Source organism: Polypterus senegalus, chromosome 14 (assembly GCF_016835505.1).
Source record: "Polypterus senegalus isolate Bchr_013 chromosome 14, ASM1683550v1, whole genome shotgun sequence".
Lineage (NCBI taxonomy): Eukaryota > Metazoa > Chordata > Cladistia > Polypteriformes > Polypteridae > Polypterus > Polypterus senegalus.
Genome location: NC_053167.1, coordinates 71,737,034 through 71,760,113, shown reverse-complemented (window position 1 = coordinate 71,760,113; position 23,080 = coordinate 71,737,034). Strand labels below are relative to the sequence as shown.

The window sequence follows — 23,080 nt, the reverse complement described above, 5'->3', positions numbered from 1 at the left end:
CAACAGTCAAAACATAATGCTGTCAAGTCATTTAAAGAGTCTTTTGTTTTAAGATTTCATACTCTTACCCCTTTTTATTTTTTGCAACCTGAACATATCACAAATTAAACCAACATGGACATCGATTATTCACAAGCTTACAAATTAAATTAATATATTATCAAACAGGTACAAAGCACTGTTTACAAGCAGAACTTTTGCTAGTAAAATCCAAATAAATTATTATTTAAATGTGTGAAATAAATAAAAGTTACTTATCGAGATGTTCATAATTTTGTTTACCTTGCATTCAACCTCTGCTTGCTTGCGCTTGCCTTCATTAACTTGAGCAAGCAAACCTTTGTTCTGGGCCGTGAGGTATTTCATTTTTTCCTGCAGACTGCTAATCTCCTGTTCAGCCCTCCGCAGATGATTGCTGTTGATCTGATTCTGCAAATTTCATAAAAGAAGAAAGATGAGCAGAGTGTTCAGTGGATGTTTAAACAAAAGTGTTTGTAGGACAAAATGGATACTGTCCCATTTGATAGGATTTCAGTGGCACACAAGGCTTGTTAAGAGAGCAGATTTAAAAGATAACTTTGGTATTATTCAAGTAAAAGTTATTTGACTTTTTTTTTTTCACAATCATAGTATATTCATTTTCCACTTGATTTTTTTAAAATAAATTTTAAAAAATACCTTATCTGTTCCTGCTTTTTATTTTAGTGTGCATGGGTCCATAGGTGATGGGGAAAAAAAAGCCTTTTAACCTTCCACATACATCCACTTTGAAGCGGCAAAAGTCTCAACTGAAGAAAAGATGCTTAAGTTCTTATGAAGCATCCCTATAATAACAGAAGAAAACTAGAAATACTTTTATCTCAGATTCTTAGTCCTACTTTCTCGAGGCAAGAGTATATTTCTTGCTTGATTATCTACTTGCAGTACCCATTATGGGTGGAATTATGACAATCCAATGCCGAACCCCCAACCCATTATATTTTGTGTTGTTATTTTACATAACCTATACAGCCAGATCCACACCAGGTGGGAGCACAGAAAAAAAAGGATAGGAGTTTCATCACTCTTTGTATACATAAAAATACATCTGGACTGCACTGATTACACTATATTATATTTTAATAGAAGCCTTAGAATTTTCAGCCAAGCCACCTCTTCCTTGCTGTCACAGAAAATTTAAATGGGAGTGTACAACAGAGCTGATTGATGCACCACAAACTCTAACTTTTTTTTAAACGTATTATGAGTCGTTCTTGCCGATATGTTTTTGAGTGAGTAAATTCACTAATACTGATGCCAATCAACCTTTAAACAAATGGGAAAACATCCAGACTCCATGTTAACTTAGTAAACCTCAATCTCATTAAACTTAAGTGAATTAGTATTGCTAAATTTGCCCTAGTGTGTGTGAGGGAGAAAAAGTGAGTGTGCGTGTGTTTATTCCCTCTGCAATAGACTAGCAACCTGCCCAGGGATTGTTTCTGTGTTGCATCCATACAATAATTGCTTGGATAGGCTCTGTACCACATCCATGCATGGATTATCAGATATGATGCCTATAATATCTGTTCAGTTCTTGTCACTTTATTATATGATACATGTAGTGCTTAAAATGGAAACAAATAGTAAAATTGCTCCATTTTTCTTTGGCCCGCCTCATGATATGTTTCAAATTTTACTCAATTACTTAATCTAGTGGATGTTAGAGTTCCCGCATGAGTTTTCAGTATGCTGTTAGAAGTGTACTATATTGAAGACCAGGCCAGAGGGTGAGGCATTTGCTGTCCAACTGTGAGGTGCTGCAACCATTTATAGCAAATACTACAATGCAGAAACAGAAAAATGTCCCACTTTAAGCCCTGGCTATGTACCTGTTCAATATTCTCTCTTTCTCTGAAGCCATATGCATGCTTCATCAATCCAGTGCAGGCTCACAGTATCTATGTGAAGAAAAAAAAACTTCCATTTAATGAAAGAATTTTGTTTTGACTTTCTGCAGTCAATATTGTCTAGTTATCTATAGAACTTGTCTAGTTATCTACAGAACGAAGACAGTAATTCAGATCTGGCAATTAACATTCAATGTCAATAACAGGTGCTTGAAAATTTTGTGAGGTGAACACACTCTTCCCACTGGCTCTGAAGGTGGTCACACTGCTGCACAGTAGGACTAATGGGGTAGTAGACTGCACAGTCTCCTTTTAAAATGTCTGAATTATAGAATAATGGCTTGATTTTTGTTTTTTTCATTCTTATACTGTGGATATCAATATTCAATAACATTTTTGGCCTGAAAAATTAATATAATTTGGTAAGTTTTAAGGCTTTTTCCATCACCAATTGACCCATGTACCCTAAAGCCCCATTGTAAACTACAAAAACAGATAAAGCATTTTTTAAATTTATAAAAAAAAACCACTTAATTATCACTTGAAGAAATAACCAAAAAGAAAAAAAAACACTTCTCCTTTAACAGTAATGCAGCTATATGCCCATTACACTCTCTGCATTCCAGTGTGAACATGAAAAAGTGCCTAAAAGAAGCTGGATCCATTTCTTTCCAAGTTTAGTCTGGAAAGTCTAAGAAGCAATATTACTTCAAAAAGGAAACTTCATCACCTAAACTCTCAAACCAGAAAGAGTCATGCTTTTCCCTATAAAGCTCGCCAAGAGTCTAACAGCAAACTAAGGAAGCCATCACTTGAACACATCAGGCATCACCCTTAAAGGTCTGGTATCATAAAATGTACCTTTAAAGATACCTTGCAACTCTACAAAGTGAATAACCAGCTAGCTAACACATTCATTCTTCCCGTTTGTTACTATATATCACAATCTAGACTTTGTGAGGTGAGTATGTAGCAGTCACTTATTCATAGCTATGCATTAGAGCAAAGAGTACCAAACTGTGATATCAAACCAAAATTCCAAACCCTAACAAAAAAAAAATACAGTAAATGAAATTAAAAACCTTGCAACATTAAGAAAATGCAGAAAATCTCTTAACTGAAGAAACAGCAGTGAGTTTTTTGTTCTTACACAGGAAAACAAAATTTAAAGTACTACAAAAAATAAGATATATATCTCAAGAAGAATTTTTATTTACAGTATTTTGCGCATTGCATTAGGTGCAAGACAAGAACTAGCCATGACGAGGATTCCACACTCAACACAGCACCCTCTTTATGAGAAATCAGTGTGCTCAATTGACTAACAGCAAGCCTGTGGATTGTGTGAGGAAACCCGAATCTCCTCCTAAAAGAAAACCCACAAAACCATGGCAGAAATGACACAAAGCAACAATACAGGCTTATAATCCACACACTGCAAAGAAGCAAGTATGTAATCCACTAAATGATTTCATTAATATTTTACTTTTAATTCTTCAGAACAGGATATGGGGATGAATACATTTTCCATATATGGCTTGATAAGCTTTTCCTGCAAATGTTGCTGAAAGAGGTTAAAAGTAAGAATCATTCAAAGATTATGAAAGGTGCGATTGCAAAAGGCTGTAGGTACAGAGGGCTACTAGGTTAAAATGTGGGAAATAGCAGTTTAGGCAACAAAACAAAAGACCTTGAGAGACATTTGTTACTAATGAGGGTACTCTGCCCCCTAGTGGACACCTGTTAATTTCTACACATAAACGTGAATTATGTTGTAACATAGGCTGTAACTATGCAATTTAAAAGGAGGGGGAACCACATTATTCAAAGTAGAGATGACTATACAGGGGAAAAATGGGATTTTTGGCAATGAAAACTAAAACATCTGCATGATATATACAGTGCATCCGGAAAGTATTCACAGCCATCACTTTTTCCACATTTTGTTATGTTACAGCTTTATTCCAAAATGGATTAAATTCATTTTTTTCCTCAGAATTCTATACACAACACCCCCATAATGACAACGTGAAAAAAGTTTACTTGAGGTGTTTGCAAATTTATTAAAAAGAAAAAAAACTGAGAAATCACATGTACACAAGTATTCACAGCCTTTGCTCAATACTTTGTCGATGCACCTTTGGCAGCAATTACAGCCTCAAGTCTTTTTGAATATGGTGCCATAAGCTTGGCACACCTATCCTTGGCCAGTTTCGCCCATTCCTCTTTGCAGCACCTCTCAAGCTCCATCAGGTTGGATGGGAAGCGTCGGTGTACAGCCATTTTAAGATCTCTCCAGAGATGTTCAATCGGATTCAAGTCTGGGCTCTGGCTGGGCCACTCAAGGACATTCACAGAGTTGTCCTGAAGCCACTCCTTTGAAATCTTGGCTGTGTGCTTAGGGTCGTTGTCCTGCTGGAAGATGAACCGTCGACCCAGTCGGAGGTCAAGAGCGCTCTGGAGCAGGTTTTCATCCAGGATGTCCCTGTACATTGCTGCAGTCATCTTTCTCTTTATCCTGACTAGTATCCCAGTTCCTACTGCTGAAAAACATCCCCACAGCATGATGCTGCCACCACCATGCTTCACTGTAGGGATGGTATTGGCCTGGTGGTGAGCGGTGCCTTGTTTCCTCCAAACGTAACGCCTGGCATTCAAACTGAAGAGTTCAATCTTTGTCTCATTTGCCTTTTACTAAGGAGTGGCTTCCGTCTGGCCACTCTACCATACAGGCCTGATTGGTGGATTGTTGCAGAGATGGTTGTCCTTCTGGAAGGTTTTTCTCTCTCCACAGAGGACCTCTGGAGCTCTGACAGAGTGACCATCGGGGTCTTGGTCACCTCCCTGACTAAGGCCCTTCTCCCCAGATCGCTCAGTTTAGATGGCCGGCCAGCACTATGAACAGTCCTGGTGGTTTCGAACTTTTTCCACTTATGGATGATGGAGGATGGTGGAGGCCACTGTGCTCATTAGGACCTTCAAAGCAGCAGAAATGTTTCTGTTACCTTCCCCAGATTTGTGCCTCGAGACAATCGTGTCTCGGAGGTCTACAGACAATTCCTTTGACTTCATGCTTGGTTTGTGCTCTGACATGAACTGTCAACTGTGGGACCTTATATAGACAGGTGTGGGCCTTTCCAGATCATGTCGAATCAACTGAATTTACCACAGGTTGGCTCCAATTAAGCTGCAGAAACATCTCAAGGATGATCAGGGGTAACAGGATGCACCTGAGATCAATTTTGACCTTCATGGCAAAGCCTGTGAATACTTATGTACATGTGCTTTTTTTATTTTTACTAAATTTGCAAAAACTTCAAATAAACTTTCACATTGTCAATATGGGGTGTTGTGTGTAGAATTCTGAGGAAAAAAAATGAATTTAATCCATTTTGGAATAAGGCTGTAACATAACAAAATGTGGAAAAAGTGATGCGCTGTGAATACTTTCCAGATGCACTGTACCGAGTTACTAAATTAGTTACTAAATGAGTAGTGCATTTCTATGAGATCAATAAACAAAAACAGTTGAACACCAAATACAGTGTTAATTTTATATGTATCTAAAACTGAACACAAAACCATTTCAATAAACATAAAAGCACTAAAAGACTTAAGGAGATGACAGACAATGGATATTATGCACACCAAATCTGCATGCCATTTTCCTGGGTACAATAGCTTCCTTCACTCCCTAAAATGTTTTTTAGGTAAACGGACATGTCTAAATTGGCTTAGTACAAGTCCAACCTAGGCACACCTAGCAAAAACCCAGCTATAGTAGTCCTGCCCCCCTATTATCAAAATGAGTTCAACAACATACGCAGTTGGTTTATATTATTATATTCAAGCCCGGGAGCCTCACTGTATAAACAAATTCCAACTGTTATCACACTAAAATGCAGAACCAGATACAGAAGCCCATTATCATCTATGCTTTTAGGTGAGTTTACATATAATGGAAAAACAATCTATTGTGATTATCATGTCTGTCTACATGAAGCAACTGTGAACCTATTTTACCTACTTATTCTTCAAGGAAATTGAATTTGTCTGTCTTTATATAGAGAAACATTCTATACTACAAATACTGGTTAGTTTATTGTTTCAAAGTTATCCTGAAATGGGTCACCCCAACATGTACATTTTGCATTTTTTATTGTCTGCCAATCCTGACCACAAAACAGATGTTCAATGTAAATCAGTCAAATGCGATATGAGGTATACCCCAGCTCACTTTTCTATCTCTCCAGTTTTAACATAGTTAAACACTGATCATCCGTCATCACACACGTCCACATGGGAGGCAGCTAAAGGGCTCACATGAAGGTAATTCCACTCCAGACCAGGGGGTGGCAGAGTGTGCTAATCCTTTCTCTCTTTCCACTGCAGACCAGTTATGGGAAATACCGCCTGGACCTAATAACGTCACTTCTGGTTCTGGGCCTGGTGACATCACTTCCTCAGCCTTCCTTTACATCTGCTATCTTTGTCTCCGCTGAGTCAGTTCTGTTTTGGACTCTAACCTCTGCACAAGTGTGCAAATCAATTGACCATTTTGCAGCCAGGTTCAATTATACGAGAGGCTGCCCTAAATGTTTTTGTGGCTCTTTGTCTTTTCTTTGACAACTGCCTAAGTCGGCAGGATGACTGGCTCCAAGTACCACCAGGAGCAGGACCTGAAGAAAACAACCTTCACTAATATCCAGGTGGGAAAGTACCACATGAGTTTGAGTGGAAGGGGCCAGGAGTAAGCCTCATCCCCAGTACACATAACCGGGCAAACTAGAGTCAATGGGGAGCGCGCAGGGTGGGTCAACAGAATTGGGCTGGTCCAGATGGGGGAGGCAAAAGAGGATTATTATGCTCTCTCAAAGGAGAGTGCCATCCTCACCACCAAGGCAGAGCCCCAGACCAGCAGGTGAATAAGGTAAAATGATGGAAATTTGACCCAAAGCATCCAAACCACCCATAGGCTTTTTCAATATGGACTAAAGTGGGAAATAATCCCCGCCAAATACTGGAGCAGGTCGCCTGCTACATATTCATGAACAGCCTTCCAGAACATCTTGCCTAGCCGGTCTGGGGACGAAGATATCCCTCCATGCTTGAGCTTATGATGGTTGTGGCAGCTGTAAGGACAGCCTCGCTGGCTGGTGTGGGCAAAAGCGTCCCTTAGTCAAACCCAGACAGAACACATCTTGAAGCACAGGCCCACCCGTCACCACTTGGAGCAAGCACCAAAGTCCCTGAATTTGCAGGTGCGCTGTCTGCTTGGTGACAACGGGGAATGTAAATGGAGAGGGAAGGATGGGTGATGTATTCTTACGAACCCTCTGGCAATTCCACATACAGGAGTGGTAATTGTTAACAAATATAAAACATTTCCATTGTGGCTCACTGATATGCGTTACTGCAACAGTGGCTAAGAATTAAAACCAGTCTAACCTATGTCCACAGAAAAACCTATTGGTACAAATCCACCACCTGATGCATCAGTCATGAAGGATCACTAAAAAATATAACTATCGGTGCTTCCAAATCCACCATTCCCATTTATTCTTGGACGGGACTAGTTTAAAAGTAAAAGCAGTTTAATACCTTCCACTCCTAAACCTATTTTGGGTCTAGTTGTGAATGGTCTCAAGTTGCCTCCATGCTGTGTAATCTGCCAGCAGACAGAGAAGATGTGGCCACTCAGTGTGATGTGGCAATTCCCAGGCCATCGGGAGCAGAGACGTCATCAGCCACTGCCCTGAAGGCAAGGGGAGGAAACCACATCACTTGAGGTCAGTCCTGACCCTCTTCTCCCAGTTATATTACCATTTCAGAGAGACAGTGGCTTGAACAATGGAATGACGATTCTCTTAAGTTCACAAAAAATGCAGTCATTCTGGACAATGGCCAACACACTTATCGGCCCATGCCACAAGGTCCTCACTTTGTCTTAGAAAATGAACTTTTATATTGGGTAGCGGAGCATAAGGGGAAGGTGAGGAATTTGCTACTAATTCCATAGACCTTCCAATGGCAGGTTTGTGAGTTAATATATTCCCACCTCCTAGGAGGCCATTTGGGCACTGAAAAAACTTTAGGGCAGATTAAGCTTTGATTTTACTGGCCGGGAATTAATGAGGAGGTTCTTTGCTTTTGTACATCTGCCCAGAGTGTCAATTGTGACAAATTTTTTGGAGGGACTGTGTTCCTCTCGTTCCCATCCCCCTTATTGATGTCCTGTTTGAAAGAATTGGGGTCAACTTGGTAGAACCCCTGGAACTATCAGCTAGAGGACAATCTAAAGCCATCGCACAGGAGTTAGTAAGTGTCTTTGCACAAGTAGGCAACCTCCTCGAGAGGCTAGAACAGGCTAAATATTTGACCAATCTTGATATGACAAAGGGGTACTGGCAGGTTCCTTTAACAGACGCCGCAAGGGTTGTGTTTAGCACCCCTAGCAGTTACTGGCAGCATCGTTTCCTTCCATTTGGGTTACACAGGGCAGCAGCTATTTTCCAACATCTGGTGGATCAAGTGCTCTGGCTTCATAACTTGTATAGTGCTGCCTACCTTGATGACATAGTTATCTATTCCGGCACATGGGAGGAACACCTACACCAGGTCCAAGCGGTTTTACAGGCACTTCGTGACGCAGGACTTTGGATTAACCCAAAGAAATGTTTCTTTCGGTTGGACGAAGCCAAATATTTAGACTACCTAGTGGGCCAGGGTACCGTGAAACCACAGTGCTCCAAAGTAGAAGCCATATTGAAATGGCCTTGTCCTTGTACCAAGCAGCAAGTCCAAGCCTTTTTCGGCTTAGCAGTTAATACCCCAATTTTCTGAGAGAGCGGCGCCCTTGACTGATTTGACAAAGAAGAGAGCCCTGAACAATGTGGTATGGACTGATATGGCAGACAAACTGCATTTGGTGACTTGAAGCAGGCTCTTACGTCAGCACCAGTCTTGAATTCCTAATTTTTCTTTACCTTTCATTCTCCAGACGGATGCTTCGGACACAGGTCTTGGTGCCGTACTGAGCCACAGCGTCGATGGTGTTGAACACCCCGTCATGTTCCTGAATCATAAACTGCTGGAATGAGAAGCCAGGTACAGTATGTGGTGGTGGAGAGGGAGGCTTTGGCTATCAAATGGGCAATTACGCAGGTGAGGTACTACCTCTTGGGCCGGGAATTCACCCTGATTACGGATCATGCACATTTACAGTGGATGGCCCTACACAAGGAATCGAATCTACAGGTTTACAAGTTTTCGCTTGTTCATCAATGAGGATCCCTCCACAGCAACACCGATGGTCTTTCTTGAGTTCACAACCTCTCAGTGAGGAACGTTCGACCTGATGGGTCTGGGTTGAGGGCCTTGTCACTCACATGAGCATGGAAGGCAGCTAAAGGACCAATTGTTCAAATGAATTTACCATTTTGCAGCCAGGTTCAAGTATACAGGAGACTGCCCCAAACTTTTTGTGGCTCTTTGTCTTTTCTTTGACACTGTGTCCTTTAGAACGGACTACTACTAATGGTAAAGAAAGCCTTTAATAATCTGTCCCTTCCTATATTTTCGGGTGCCTGCACCCCTACGTTCCAAGTGATAACCTTATATCTTCTAATATTGGTCTGCTCATTATTCCAAGAGGCACGTATAAAAGAATTGGTGAGGCAGCCTTCTGGTGTTATGCTCCAGCAATATGAAATACTTTATCAACAGAAACACGCCAGGCTAATGCTGTGGAGCATTAAAAAAAAAAAACACACACCTAAAAACCCTCTTTTTAGTTTAGATTTTAGTTGTACTCCTAACAGACAATATTTGCATAGAATAATCATATTCTTCATGGATTTACAATCTTTACTAATCACTACTTTTCTTTGCTTTTTCAGTTTCTTCTGTGGTGTTATTTTTGAACACCACTACCTGAGCAAGGTACTATGCAGCCACCTGTGATGCTGGAATAAAGGCAGGTGTCTCAGCTGTCCACAGAACTTTGTGTCAGATCCTCTACGAAAAAGCCTGGAAATAATGAGGAATGACTTAAGAACATTTATGTTAGGTGGGATGCTCAGTGAGGACATGAAAGTCTTTTGGCCTTGGATCCCTTGCATATTTTTTTCTTCCAATTTAACTGCAGGTTTTTGTTTTTTTTGCGGCCCTCCACAGCCATCTGACCTTACCATAAGATTCATCTTTATACAGTAGACAAAATACAGTATTACATAGTAGACTCTATTTTACACTAATTATATATACATCTATGTTTTGCAAGTATGTACTGATTAATATTTTATTACTTATTTATTATTATTCTTAACTAATTTAACTTTTTGGTAACTGTTTGTTAGACATCTTGTAAAGCACTGTGACCTACATTCTTTGTATGAAAAAGTGCTATAGAAATTAATGTTGGAAAAAAATTACACTACTGGAAATCAAACAGCAGACTAAGAACCCTACAGACAAAAAATGGTCACTCAAAATCTTAAAGGAGTGTACCTTCTTTTTAATCATAAACATAAAAGTGATATAGCACAGCAAATAACTTGCTGCAATGTTTTATTTTACTTATTTCACTTCAAATGAGGGCTGATGAAAAGTGAGTATGTTGACACAAATGTCAACTGACACTCCTTAAAAGATGCTATACAAAATAAATATTGTCTGTGTAGGAGGCATACAAGCTCTACATGAGCATGTCAGAAAAAATACACACACATAATATGCAGAATAGATAAACTGTGAATTCATCTGCTTTCTTTGAACTCTTTATTTTCCATGTAGTCAATTTGTAACTGCAGTTTATTCAACAATATTTCTCATATATCATGCCATATGTGGAAAATGTCTAGTTAAAAAGGCCTTTGAAAAATACAGTAATTGTCAACAATCCTGGTAAGAGCTTATTTTCACTAAGAAAACCATGTAAATGGTTTACTCTCATGCTGAAATAAAAAGGTTATAGAAATGTCATATGGTGTGTCACTTTCATCAGCCTCATTTTATTATCACTTGTTATTTTGTTCCTTTGAATATTTTTCCATCACTATCCCATTGTAGACTGTATTTTAAACACATACTGAATTTGCTGCTCCTGGGTGTTAAAATTTACTAAAACGTCAAGAAATTAAGGAACACAAATACATTTCAAACATAAACTGTGCCCATAAAAGTTTAAAACACAATAAACGTTTGACTAATTTGTGTTATTTGGTTTTATAGTAACATATGTGCATATTAGAATTATTTTAATCACATAAAAATGTATAGCATCTTAATCCATGTAATACCTATTAACATTTTAAAATATGCATATTCCTTACTTGTGTTTCCAACTCTAATAGTCTTTGCTTAGATTCTTTAAGAATAGCCTGCGTCTCAGCTTCCCGGAAACGAACAGACATCAGCTCTTCTTGTAGTTCTTGAATAGTATTCTTGCGGGGTGAATCCTTCCACCTCCCTGTTGTCCGTGCTAGGTGTCGCTAAAAGCATGAAAATTTTAAACAATTAAAAAAGGTATATCTTTCTAACAGTTTAAATCAACATAACATTTGTCAGATAAAACAAATGTTAGGTTGTCAACAACTGTAACAATGCATTATGATGCCAGTTTAAAAAATTTACTGTCTGCTGACTAGGAAAGAGCAGATCATGCCCTTAATGTTTCCTTTCTAGATGAAGGCACAGTCCCTGCGCTCCCCATGAGAACAAAAGACAAAAAGGAGAGTGAGACGATATATGTTTTTGTTGCTAAGTAAACTTGAGTGAAACCACAGGGCACTCCAAAAAACAGTCACCAGTAGGAATTAACATTTTGCTTACAAGCCCACAGCAAACAATACCATAAGAACATAAGAAACTTGACAAATGACAGACTTGTTCGTTTAGCTAATATAATAGCTAAGCTGTTCCAATGTCTCATCCAGAAATGTCTTAAAAGTTGTCAGAGTGTCTGCTTAAACTACATGGCTTGGTAGGTTGTTCTAGATTCCCACCACAAAGTGCTTTCTGGCTTCAGTCATAAACGCCACCTCTTTTAATTTAATTGACTACAGTTATCTATGTATATATAGGCTATCTATGTTGGGGACATATTAAGCCTTTCCTGCAACATGGGCTTAAAGAGGAGGTAAAATATTTAATATTTTAATACAAAGCTGTGCTGCATGCATCTGTAAACAGGGCAATATTTGCTGGGAACTCTTGAAAATGTTTATATATTCATTGTATGTTTCTCCACTTGTGTGTTTCTCTCTCTTTTTAATCTTTGCAGAGACAATATAGTCTGGAATAAGACATGTCACTACAAGATGTACAAGAGACAACTGTGGAATCTGCTGATGTTCAAACAAATCCTGGTAATAAGAGTTTTGTTCCATTTAGCAGAACTTTCTCTTCAAGAAGCTTATCAGAAACTGGAACAGGTATGTCACAAAGTTGGGATGAAAGGATGAGAGTGGTGATTCAGTCAACTTGATGCAACTCTTTAAAACTTGCCATCAATGTGGAGTTGCACTGGGCAATAAAAAAGTAAACAGTCAGTAGCCTAATTTTTGCGCACTGGACCTGAATGAACAGGGCACAGTTACCATTGGAGTTCATACCCTTAGATGAAAGAAATTCCATAAAACAACCTGACCACTGGAGTTTCCACATGAGAACACTGACAACACAGTTCAACCGAAATCATCATACCCCTTTCTAACCATGGATAAAGTCTACCTTCATTGATCAACAGGACTGTAGTGCAACCTGTGGAGGAGATCCCGAGGAATATTCATATATACAAAAAAATCCTAATAACTTCATCTTATGTTTATCCTTTCACAGGAGGTAATTCCACACTAGATCTCAGTTCTTCACCACATCTATGTAATAAATAGAGGGGAAGATGATGGACAAGACAAAAATGCCTACATGCTGACCACACCCTTGAGCAACAAAGACCAAATTTCTGCAGAAAGATATTCCAGCCTTCAGATGTCACACTGCTGCAGTCCTTGGTAAAGATTTCATAAGTACCAGTTGGAAGAATTGTACCTGAAGAGACATTAGTCCATATACCTCTTCAGAACACCTTTCACATGCCTTTGCCCCTCCATTATAGCCAAACATCCCTCCAATACCTGTAACTCCAAAAGATTCGGGAATAGCACAACATGTGCCATGTTTCAAAAGACTGTGTGCATTTATATACAATTTCCAGCTATCTGTATTATACAGAATAATGTACTCAGTTTTGATTTAGCATATTTTGGAATTTGCACATACAACTGGGTAATGAAAAAATGGACCTTAGAATGCAATAAATAAAACATTTTTAAAAATGTCCTTGTGCCCATTTTACATAAAGGATGATAAGTTAAAAAAAATGACAAATGGTAGCAACTTGCTCTTGGCTAGACCGAATCGTTGTTCATCTTCCAAGTGTCACTCCACCATCACTCAATATGCCACTAAATGGCAGTGGCTATAAATACAGTTGGCATTGTCAAATAAAAATATGGAGGTCCTGTCTGAAAACATTCCTCTACCTCTTATAGAATAAACTAGCAAAATACCACACTTCGCAGCGGAGAAGTAGTGTGTTAAAGAAGTTATGAAAAAGAAAATGAAACACTTTAAAAATATCGTAACATGATTGTCAATGTAATTGTTTTGTGACTGTTATGAATGTTGCTGTCATCAAGGATTTGATTTATCATTATTTCTTTCAATCAGGTTCGTATTTGGAGGATGTGTTGTGTTCAAGTTACATTCCGTGTTTGTCTAGTCTATCCCTGACCATCTCATCTTCGTTGTCAGCTGTTGTAAAGATAACAGGTTTCATTCATCGAAGTGATCACTACCCAAATTGGTACTCATGAATCTAAGATGTTCAATAGGCATTCTCAGTATTAAGTTGTGGATTTGCCTGCGAATATTTAGCGGCAGCGTGTCTATGAACATAAACTTTCTCTTGCACTTTTTCTGAGAATATACTATTCTATCCCTGACCATCTCATCTTCATTTGCATAAGCACAGTCCTTCACCTGCGAATATTTAGCGGCAGCGCGACTATGGGATTGCTGTTGATGGACGGCCTTATATGGGTAGGCACTCAATTACGTGGGAGGCGTGATGATGGGGGACGCAACTCCGCCTCACACGGCGACCGAGCTGCAGGCTATGGCTGTATATATGTAAGTAAGTAGGTTCCAGTCATGACCATTACGCATAGAATTTCGAAATGAAACCTGCTTAACTTTTTTTTAAGTAAGCTGTAAGGAATGAGCCTGCCAAATTTCAGCCTTCTACCAACACGGGAAGTTGGAGAATTAGTGAGGAGTCAGTCAGTCAGTCAGGGTTTTGCCTTTTATTAGTACAGATTCAGGAATGCATTAGAGTTGCTCACTTTTTTTTTTTTTAACGGCTTCATCTATGTGCTGCACTGACAACAAGCTAGACTGAAAGGATTGGTAGTGATTTGACTAGGGGTTCCTGACAATGCAATTTTATTAATTAACTTTAATGCTTTCAAAGCTGAACTATAGCTGCCGTATACTGTAACTAAATGGATAATAAAAAATATTTACAAAAACATTGTGAACACAGTTAAGCCATAATCCAAATGTATTTAACTCTAAATATGATGTTTAAGAATTATGTGAGATTTTTCAAAACCAGTGATTTGTACTTAGACCAGCACACCTGCCAATGCTCTTCCAAATCTTTGACCTGTTGTCGCATTTCCTTCACACCCATTACTGCTTCTGCCTCTCGTAGTTTCACTCCTATTAACTCATCCTGCAACCTGGCAATGTTATTTTCATCAGGCAAGGAACTGTTCCTCTGTTTTAAGAAAATGCAAAACAAAGTCAAAGGGTAGCTTAAATAGTTTAAAAAATATACCGTAGATGCAGACAAATATAATGAGATATATAATATTTTAATGCTCTAGGGTGACAACCTTTTCCATCTCTAGTATCTTGTCTTGCATATCCTTGAGAGCACAACGAGATTCAGCTTCACTTAGTCGAGCCTGAACCAATTCCTTTTCCAGCTGCAGTACAAACTCTTCTGAATATCGGGGGTTACACTGGTGCTAACAACAAAAAAGAACATTTTGTAAAATAAAATGATTAATAGACTAGAGGAGAAAAGAAATTACCTCCTTTAGCTGTTTTGTAATACAAAAGTACTTTGTTAAAAATATGGAACCATTTTCAATATCTGATATAAAATATTATACAAACATCTGTAGTGCAACCATAATCTAATATTTGTACAAAGAGTTCACAAAAAAAACTTTCACAGCACTGCTTAAACAAAATGAATTATGCAAAAATAAATAAATACTGAATTATTGTTTTTATGAAAACACATTGACATAAAAAAACATCTGACCCTTAAACAGGTTCCTTTCGTCGTTGGCTATATGTGTTTCATGTCTAAAACTGCAAATTGTTATTCTTCAAGGAAATTTAATGTATACAGAGGAGCTTAAAGTAATCAATTTCCTCTACATTAGCAAAGAAAATGTAAAATGAGTTGGCAATTCTGATATTCATACTACCACCAAATTATATAGTCATGTATGCACTTTATGTTAATGCACAATGTTCCCAAAAGCTCTAATTTAGATCACATTTTGTACAAAGCAGTTTTGCATAAAATCATGTATATATGTTTGAGATCATTTTTGTGAATCAGCAAACAGAAAATGTGTGTTGAGATTCAAATTAGATAGAAAAGTGCAAGCCAAAAGCATACAACTAAAAGTAAGCAAGCAAACACCATTCAAACTGGATCATGTGAATGTAGCAGTTTCAACAATAAAGGAATAAGCTACTGTACAGGACAGGCTTTTCTCACTTGGAATATAGACAGTAGTTTAGTTAACATAATGTCGAAAAAGATCTGTGGAATAAAAGCATCCGAGTTTTCCTTGCTAAATAAGTTTGTTCTTGCAAGTCTGTGATGAGACTAGAAATATTCTTGGCCCCCAACATCTCAATTTATGTTATTTTCTTGGAAACATATTTAACTGACTCAACTGCTTACATTTTATGCTCTAAAAGTTACCACACTAATTCTAAAGACATGTTTTTAATTTTTTATCTTTATGCCTTGTATTAGATTTAAAATTAATACAGAGGGGACTGCACTGATTGCAAGATCATAACATACCGAACAAAAACAGACATTTAAAATTCTTTGCTTCTCTTATTTAGTAACCCATAAACCATTAAGATGATCGAACAAAAACAGACATTTAAAATTCTTTGCTTCTCTTTATTTAGTTACCCATAAACCATTAAGACGATCGGCTCAGTGTTAGTCTGCATTATGATATTCAACTTATGAAATGTCTTGAATTGTATCACGCTGTTTTATCAACACTGATATTGCCTATTTGGATCTCTTTTAAACTGTTGATAACATTGAGGTTTACATATTAATTAAAACTTGATCTTCCAGTCCAAATATATGTCAAACATAAAACACATCTGTGTTCAGGCCCGAATGTTCACTAGCAAAATTAACTTATATTACCAGTGGTGTTCTTGGTGACTGTGGTCCCAACTCTCTTCAGATCATTAACATGCTCCTACCGTGTAGTTTTGGGACGATTCCTCACTTTTCTCATGATCAAACTCACCCCATGACGCAAGAACTTGCATGGAACTCCAAACAGAGGGCGATTGATGGTCATTTTATATTTCTTCCATTTCCAAATAATCGCACCAAAAGTTGTCACCCTCTTACCAAGCTTCTTCCTGATGGTCCTGTAGCCCTTTCATGCCTTGTGCAGGTCTACAATCTTGTCCCAGGCGTCCTTTGGTAGCTCTCTGGTCTTTTCCATGGTGGTGGAGTGGTTGGAATGGAAGAAATTGATTCTATGGACAGATGTGCTTTATACACATAACGAGTTGAGATCAGGAGTATCTGTAATTGACTGATGGATTGCAATCTGTGTACCACATGGGCGCACATCCAATCGGTGGGTGCCAGAAGTCTGGTTGGGTTGAAGGGGATCAAATATTTATTTCTCTCAACTACACGCAAATCAATTTATAACTTTTATGTTATGTGTTTTGTCTGGATTTTGGGTTGATATTCCGTCTCTCTCCATTAAAATGAAACGACCATAAAAATTAGAGACAGTTCATTTCTTTCTAAGTGAGCAAACTTACAAATTCAGCATCGGATCAAATACTTATTTCCCCCACTGTACTTATTTGGCTGACACCTTTATCGAAGGTGACTTACAACATTTAAAATACAATTGGTTACATTTCTTTTGGTTTCCTAAGAGGAGCACATTCAGGTTAAGTGATTTACCCATGGTCACACAATGTCAGTAGCGAGATTTCAACCCACAACCTCAGGGTTTAAGGTTTAAAAGTCTTAACCATTACACCACACTGACTGCAACATTCATGCAATTCATTGTCCATCCTAAAGTAAACTTTTAAGTAAATCTGATTTAGGTACAATCCATTACACATAAAGCACTAGATTTCTAGATAATACAGCAGCCAGAATCTTAACTAGGAAAAGAAAATTTGAGCACATCAATAGTTTTAGTGTCACTGCACTGGTTACCTGTGTTGTTCAGAATTGATTTTAAAAATACTACTACTAGTGGTTTATAAAGACTTAAATAATCTCACTCTGCCTTATATTTTCGAATTCCTGTCCCCCTACACTCCATGTCATAACCTTAGATCTTCAAATGGAGGTGGCAAGTTTAAAAGAAGTGGTGAGATGGCCTTTCACTGTTAATACTTAAAATCTGGAATACTTATAGAAAATTATCAAGTTAATACTGTAAAACATTTATTTATATATATATATATATATATATATATATATATATATATGTATATATATGTATATGTGTATGTATGTATATGTATATGTGTATGTATGTATATGTATATATGTCTGTCTATCCTTTACGACCACACACTAGGTATACGAACGAGCCAGTTTCCCTTTCAGTTTGTGCGCGCCGATGATTTCCGCACGTGTTCAGTCTCTCCCTGTGCATTCCCTGTGCAGCAAGAGAGCGGGAGAGAGATGCACAGACAGACACACGCAAGCATACACACGAGAGAGACACAGGCACGCGTGCACGCACACACACACACGAGAGAGAGACACACACGTGCACACGCACACACCAACACACAAGCGAGAGAGACGTACGCGCACACACACACACCAGAGAGGACTGGCCACATAATCCACTGTAATCATGTTTTACAACAAAACAGAAAAATGTAACTGAAAAAATGAACTTAACTAAAAATAGACTACGCTCATGCTTGCAACTTGCAGTTCTTGTTGCCGATTGATGCGTTTTTTTTTTTTTGAGGTGGGACGTCGGATAATACAGAATGTTGGATAAGCGAGACTCTACTGTATTCCCATTCAACATGCGGATCACTGGACTATTTTCATCATTACATTTCACGCGTTGTCGTTTTTCACGATTTACTGAGTGTGTTTTATTTGTGCTTTGTTGTATTTAATGTGTAATTGCCGTAAGAGGAACAGGGGTGGTATCGTTTTCATTTATTTTCATTACATTCTTTATTTGCTGTTTGAGTTTCGACTTGCTTCGTTTTTGTCTTTGTGAGTGCGTGCGGGTCGAGCCAAGGCTGTGTGCATCCCTAGAATCACCACCATAAAAATAAATAAATCACTGTCTTCGACGGTGTGAATCTTAGCGGCACTGGACCACTACAGCGTCATTCATTTCTCCTTGCTGCTGACTGACTGTGATGCATCCCCAGCTGAGTGTTCTTGTGTTTTCCATTGTGTTCCTCTTAACCCTTAAACCGCCACACCATGCTATAGTCGTTTCCCAGTGCCATTTGCGAGCACGCAGGAGCTGATCAGTCAGTGCCGTACATTCGTTGAGCAGCCAGCTCATGACCACTGCCAGCCCCTTGTGAGCAGGGGGTTGAATGCACCCCTAGAAGACAGGATACTCCTCAAAAAACCCCTCTTAAAAAACGCTGAGAGACTACTTTGACATTGCTCCCTTACTTGCAGCTGCTCTGTCGTGTGATATGGTTCTCACGCAACACTACACATACTTAAAAGCGTGAACAGCACCTGTCCTTTTTGGACAATTGCTTTGTTTCTCTCTCCTCCCCTAGACATCCTCTACTCCTGTTGGGGGGTCCTTCTCCCGTTGTGCTCCCCTATGGCGTTTGTCTATTCTTTAATTGAGACCTAACTGCATACTGAGCTCGTTTTACTTCTGAAATCTCCTGTGTTTCTGTGCAATTCTGTGACCCAAGCATGACACCCTGCAGCATCAGTGTCCCTGGGCTTCAGCCACTGCACTAGACTAGCCTCCCAGAATCAGCGCTTACCCCAGTGAGCTTGAGTGCAACCAGTTCAGGCACACTTGGCTCAGTGATTTACATCCATGGTGTCTGTTGCACCTTGTACATATTATTCCAATAGTTTTTTTTAAATAGTTTTTACAGTTCATTAGCAGTATGTAAAATGATTAGTATTGCAGTAATTTTGATGGTCTTTGCATGAAAAAAATGTGTTCCATTAAAATTTCACTTTTTCTTTGTGAATTGTGACATTTCCTTAAAGTGCAGCAAAATAGTATTTGGCGTCCAGGGATGCATTAACCCCGCCAAGTATGTGGCAGTTTAAGGGTTAAAGCCCTAAGATGTCGTCGAAACACCCTGCACCTTCCAAGGCTTCTGGCAATGAAAACTAGTTAAACTGCTAGTTAAATTGCACAACTGAAGTGAGGGCTCCTCAAACTCATGCAACATCACCGAAATGAAAACTAGTTAAACTGCTAGTTAAATTGCACAACTGAACTGAGGGCTCCTCAAACTCATGCAACATCACCGAAGCTCCAAGTGGAAGATTATAAAGCAAACACTTCCAATACGAGGTAGCTAATAATTAAGTTGGGAATGTATATAAATGGATGAAAAAGTTATGAATGTAAACATTCAGGAAGGCATGAATGATAAATGTTAGTAATTGAAGAATGATAGCAAATACTTTGAGCTAAATCTGGAAAAAGTTCAGAAATAAAAATGGAGAACACAACCGAGAATAAAATACATTTACATTTATTTATTCGGCTGATGCCTTTATTCAAAGTGACTTACAATATTTTCTTTTCCCAATTGCAGCACTGGCGGGTGAAGGGTTACACAGTGTCAGTGGCAGGTTGTGAACCCACAATCTCAGGGTTTGAAGAAAAGGTCTGTACTCCCATGGAACGCAATGCAATTGCTTGCAATGTGGGACACATTTTCAATATTGCAGGCTAGAGCAGGCGGGAGATAGACTCTGGGAAATTAAAATTAAATTAACAGAATGTACATTCATTATATATGTATATATATCATATATATGTCTTGTGCACAGCCTACTCAAGATTGCAAAACCTGGATACAGCTTTACATCCACAGCGGCAGAAGAAGCACTAGAAGAGGAGAGTACAATACTGCAGAACTCTAAGTCTGACATTTGGCAGTCATTTTCAATTGTTATAGACTGGCAATGGCAAACATGTGCTATTTGCTTGCTGTGATAAATGTGCTAACATACAGTGGACACAAGTCAGGCACCATAGGTTTTAAGTGTTATGCGTATGTAGTAGCGAAGGATCAAACGAAACTTTCTTGCCAAACCTAAAAAAGTAAAAATGAATGCTAAAAATGAAGCAAAGTAGAAATATGTGGATTTTGCTTGTAAGGATATTGGGCTTTACAACAAGGTTATATTCATCTTGAGCAGTACCTTGATATGGCAGTCAAAATTGTAAAATCTGAAGTTTAAAGAGAGTCTGCCCCAACCAATAACTATAGCACATGGTAGAAAAAGCCAAACACTGAGAAATGATATTGTATATGACAAGATAGAGACCAACAACACACAACTGATATTTGAAATGAAAACTTCGAGAAAACCTCTTTATATCTGCTACCATCCATTATATTAATGACAGCTACAATCTTATGTCAAGGGCGCCTTTTGTGACTTTGTTTGAGACAAGCACGATTAAAAAGGGTTAAAATATTCGTGCTTTACTGTTAAAAAAAACTAAGAATTTTCAGAATTGACTGTTACTGACCAAGGAGCAAACATGATCGCTACTGTGCGGAGCTGCACCAAATTAAACTGTAGTGGTCACATATTCAAAAGGATAATGTGATTCTTGTGTTTCTTTTGCAGTCAACTGTATAGTCAACTGATGTAAAATATATGAAACAATTTATTCTCTTAAAATGACCATCAATTTTCCCCAAAGTGTTACCACAAACATTTCTATGGACGCATTAGCCTGTAAAAAAATACCCATTTGTGTGAAAATTAACAAGTGCTGACCAGCCAAAATAAATGGGTAAAATTGCCACTTTTATTTTGGGTTTATGGCGCATAATGATTTCAGCTCCAAAAGTGGCTTTGACTAGAGCTTTACATTCACATTTAACAGTGTGTAGTGCATTATTAACCTATGCACAAACCCAGTGTTTCTTCATGCTGGTCCCAAGACCGGAAAAAAGGGGAGGGTTACACCAGGAAGGACATCTGGTGTAAAATTTTTCCAGATCAATATACAGACAACAATACAGATTTCCACACCAGGTCAGTCAAGACCCGGGTTAACAATGGCTGCCACCAGGGTGCTGGAGGAAATTGGGAAACTATTGGCCAAAAAAAGGAGAAGGGGGGAAGGCATGTCTAGAGGCAAAGGGAGAAGAGGAAGGTAAAGAGAGTGGAAGTGAGGGTAGGAACTTTGAATGTTGGTATTATGACTGATAAGGGGATAGAGTTACTGATATAATGGAAAGAAGGAAGGCTGATATATTGCGCGTGCAAAGACATATGGAAGTCGAGTGGGAGTAAGGCCAGGTGTATCAGAGATGGGTTCAAATTGTTCTACCATGGTGTGGATGGGAGGAGAAATAGGGTAGTGGTTATCTTGAAGTAACAGTATGTCAAAAGTGTTTTGGAGGTGAAAACAGTGGTGGACAGAGTTATGATTATGAAGCTGGAAGTTGAAGGTGTGATGATAAATGTTGATAGTGCATATGCCCCACTAGTTGGGTGAGCAATGGATGTGAAAGAAGATTTCTGGAGTGAGTTGAATGAATTGAAAAATGTAACCAAGGGAGAGAGAGTGGTGATTGGAGCAGATTTCAATGAACATGTTGGTGAGGGGAACAGAGGAGGTGATGTGTAGGCATGGTGTCAAGGAGAAGATACCACAAAGAGGAGGAGAGTGAGGACAGAGCGAAGGATCAAATGTTGGAAGTTGAAAAAGAAAGACTATAAGGTTGAGTTTAGGAAGGAGGTAAGACAGGCACTGGTTGGCAGTGAAGAGTTAACAGATAGCTGAGCAAATACAGCAGAAGTAGTAAGGGTGACAGCTAGAATGGTGCTTTGTGTGACATCGGGACAGCAGAAGGAGGATAACGAAACCTGGTGGTGGACTGGAGAAGGACCTGTACCATTTGGCTAGACAGGGGAACTAACCTTGGAAAGACGTGCAGCAGGTTGGGGGATAAAGGATAAAGATGGAAACATACTTACAAGCGAGAAGAGTGTGTTGACCACATGGAAAGAGTATTTTGACAGACTGATGAATAAAGAAAATGAAAGAGAAACAGATGGTTGGATGATGTGGAGATAGTGAATAAGGAAGTACAACGGATTAGCAAGGAGGAAGTTGACAGCTATGAAGAGGATAAACAATGGAAAGGCTGTTGGTCCAGATGACAAACCTGTGGAAGCATGGAGATGTTTAGGATAGATGGCAATGACGTTTTAGCCAGATTGTTTAATGCAATCTTGAAAAGTGAGTGGATGCCTGAGGAGTGGAGAAGAAGTGTACTATCACCAATTTTTAAGGATAAGGGAGATGTGAGAACTAAAGTAACTACAAAGGGATAAAATTGATGAGCCTTAGCATGACGTTATGGGAAAGAGTAGGGAAGCTAAGTTAAGAAGGGAGGTGATGATTAGTGAGCAGCAGTGTGGTTTTGGCAGGGAAATAGCACTATAGGTGTGATGTTTGCTCTAAGGGTTTTTATGAAGAAGTATAGAGATGGCCAGAAGGATTTACATTGTGTCTTTGAGGACCTACAGAAAGCATATGTCAGGGTGCTTAGAGAGGAGTTGTGGTACTATCTGAGGA

At 38.8% G+C, this 23,080-nt stretch overlaps 1 protein-coding gene across 5 annotated transcripts in view; it reads right to left on the bottom strand.

Moving 5' to 3' along the window:
- Positions 1-23,080, bottom strand: part of evi5a (ecotropic viral integration site 5a) — a 227,267-nt gene that overhangs the window by 68,261 nt on the left and 135,926 nt on the right. For all 5 annotated transcript variants that reach the window (XM_039734778.1, XM_039734774.1, XM_039734777.1 and 2 more), the window contains 4 exons: positions 14,849-14,983; positions 14,590-14,730; positions 11,222-11,380; positions 283-429 (listed from right to left, as the gene is read on the bottom strand). In XM_039734778.1, the coding sequence (XP_039590712.1) occupies positions 283-429; positions 11,222-11,380; positions 14,590-14,730; positions 14,849-14,983 (582 nt within the window). The remainder of the gene's footprint in view (positions 1-282; positions 430-11,221; positions 11,381-14,589; positions 14,731-14,848; positions 14,984-23,080) is intronic.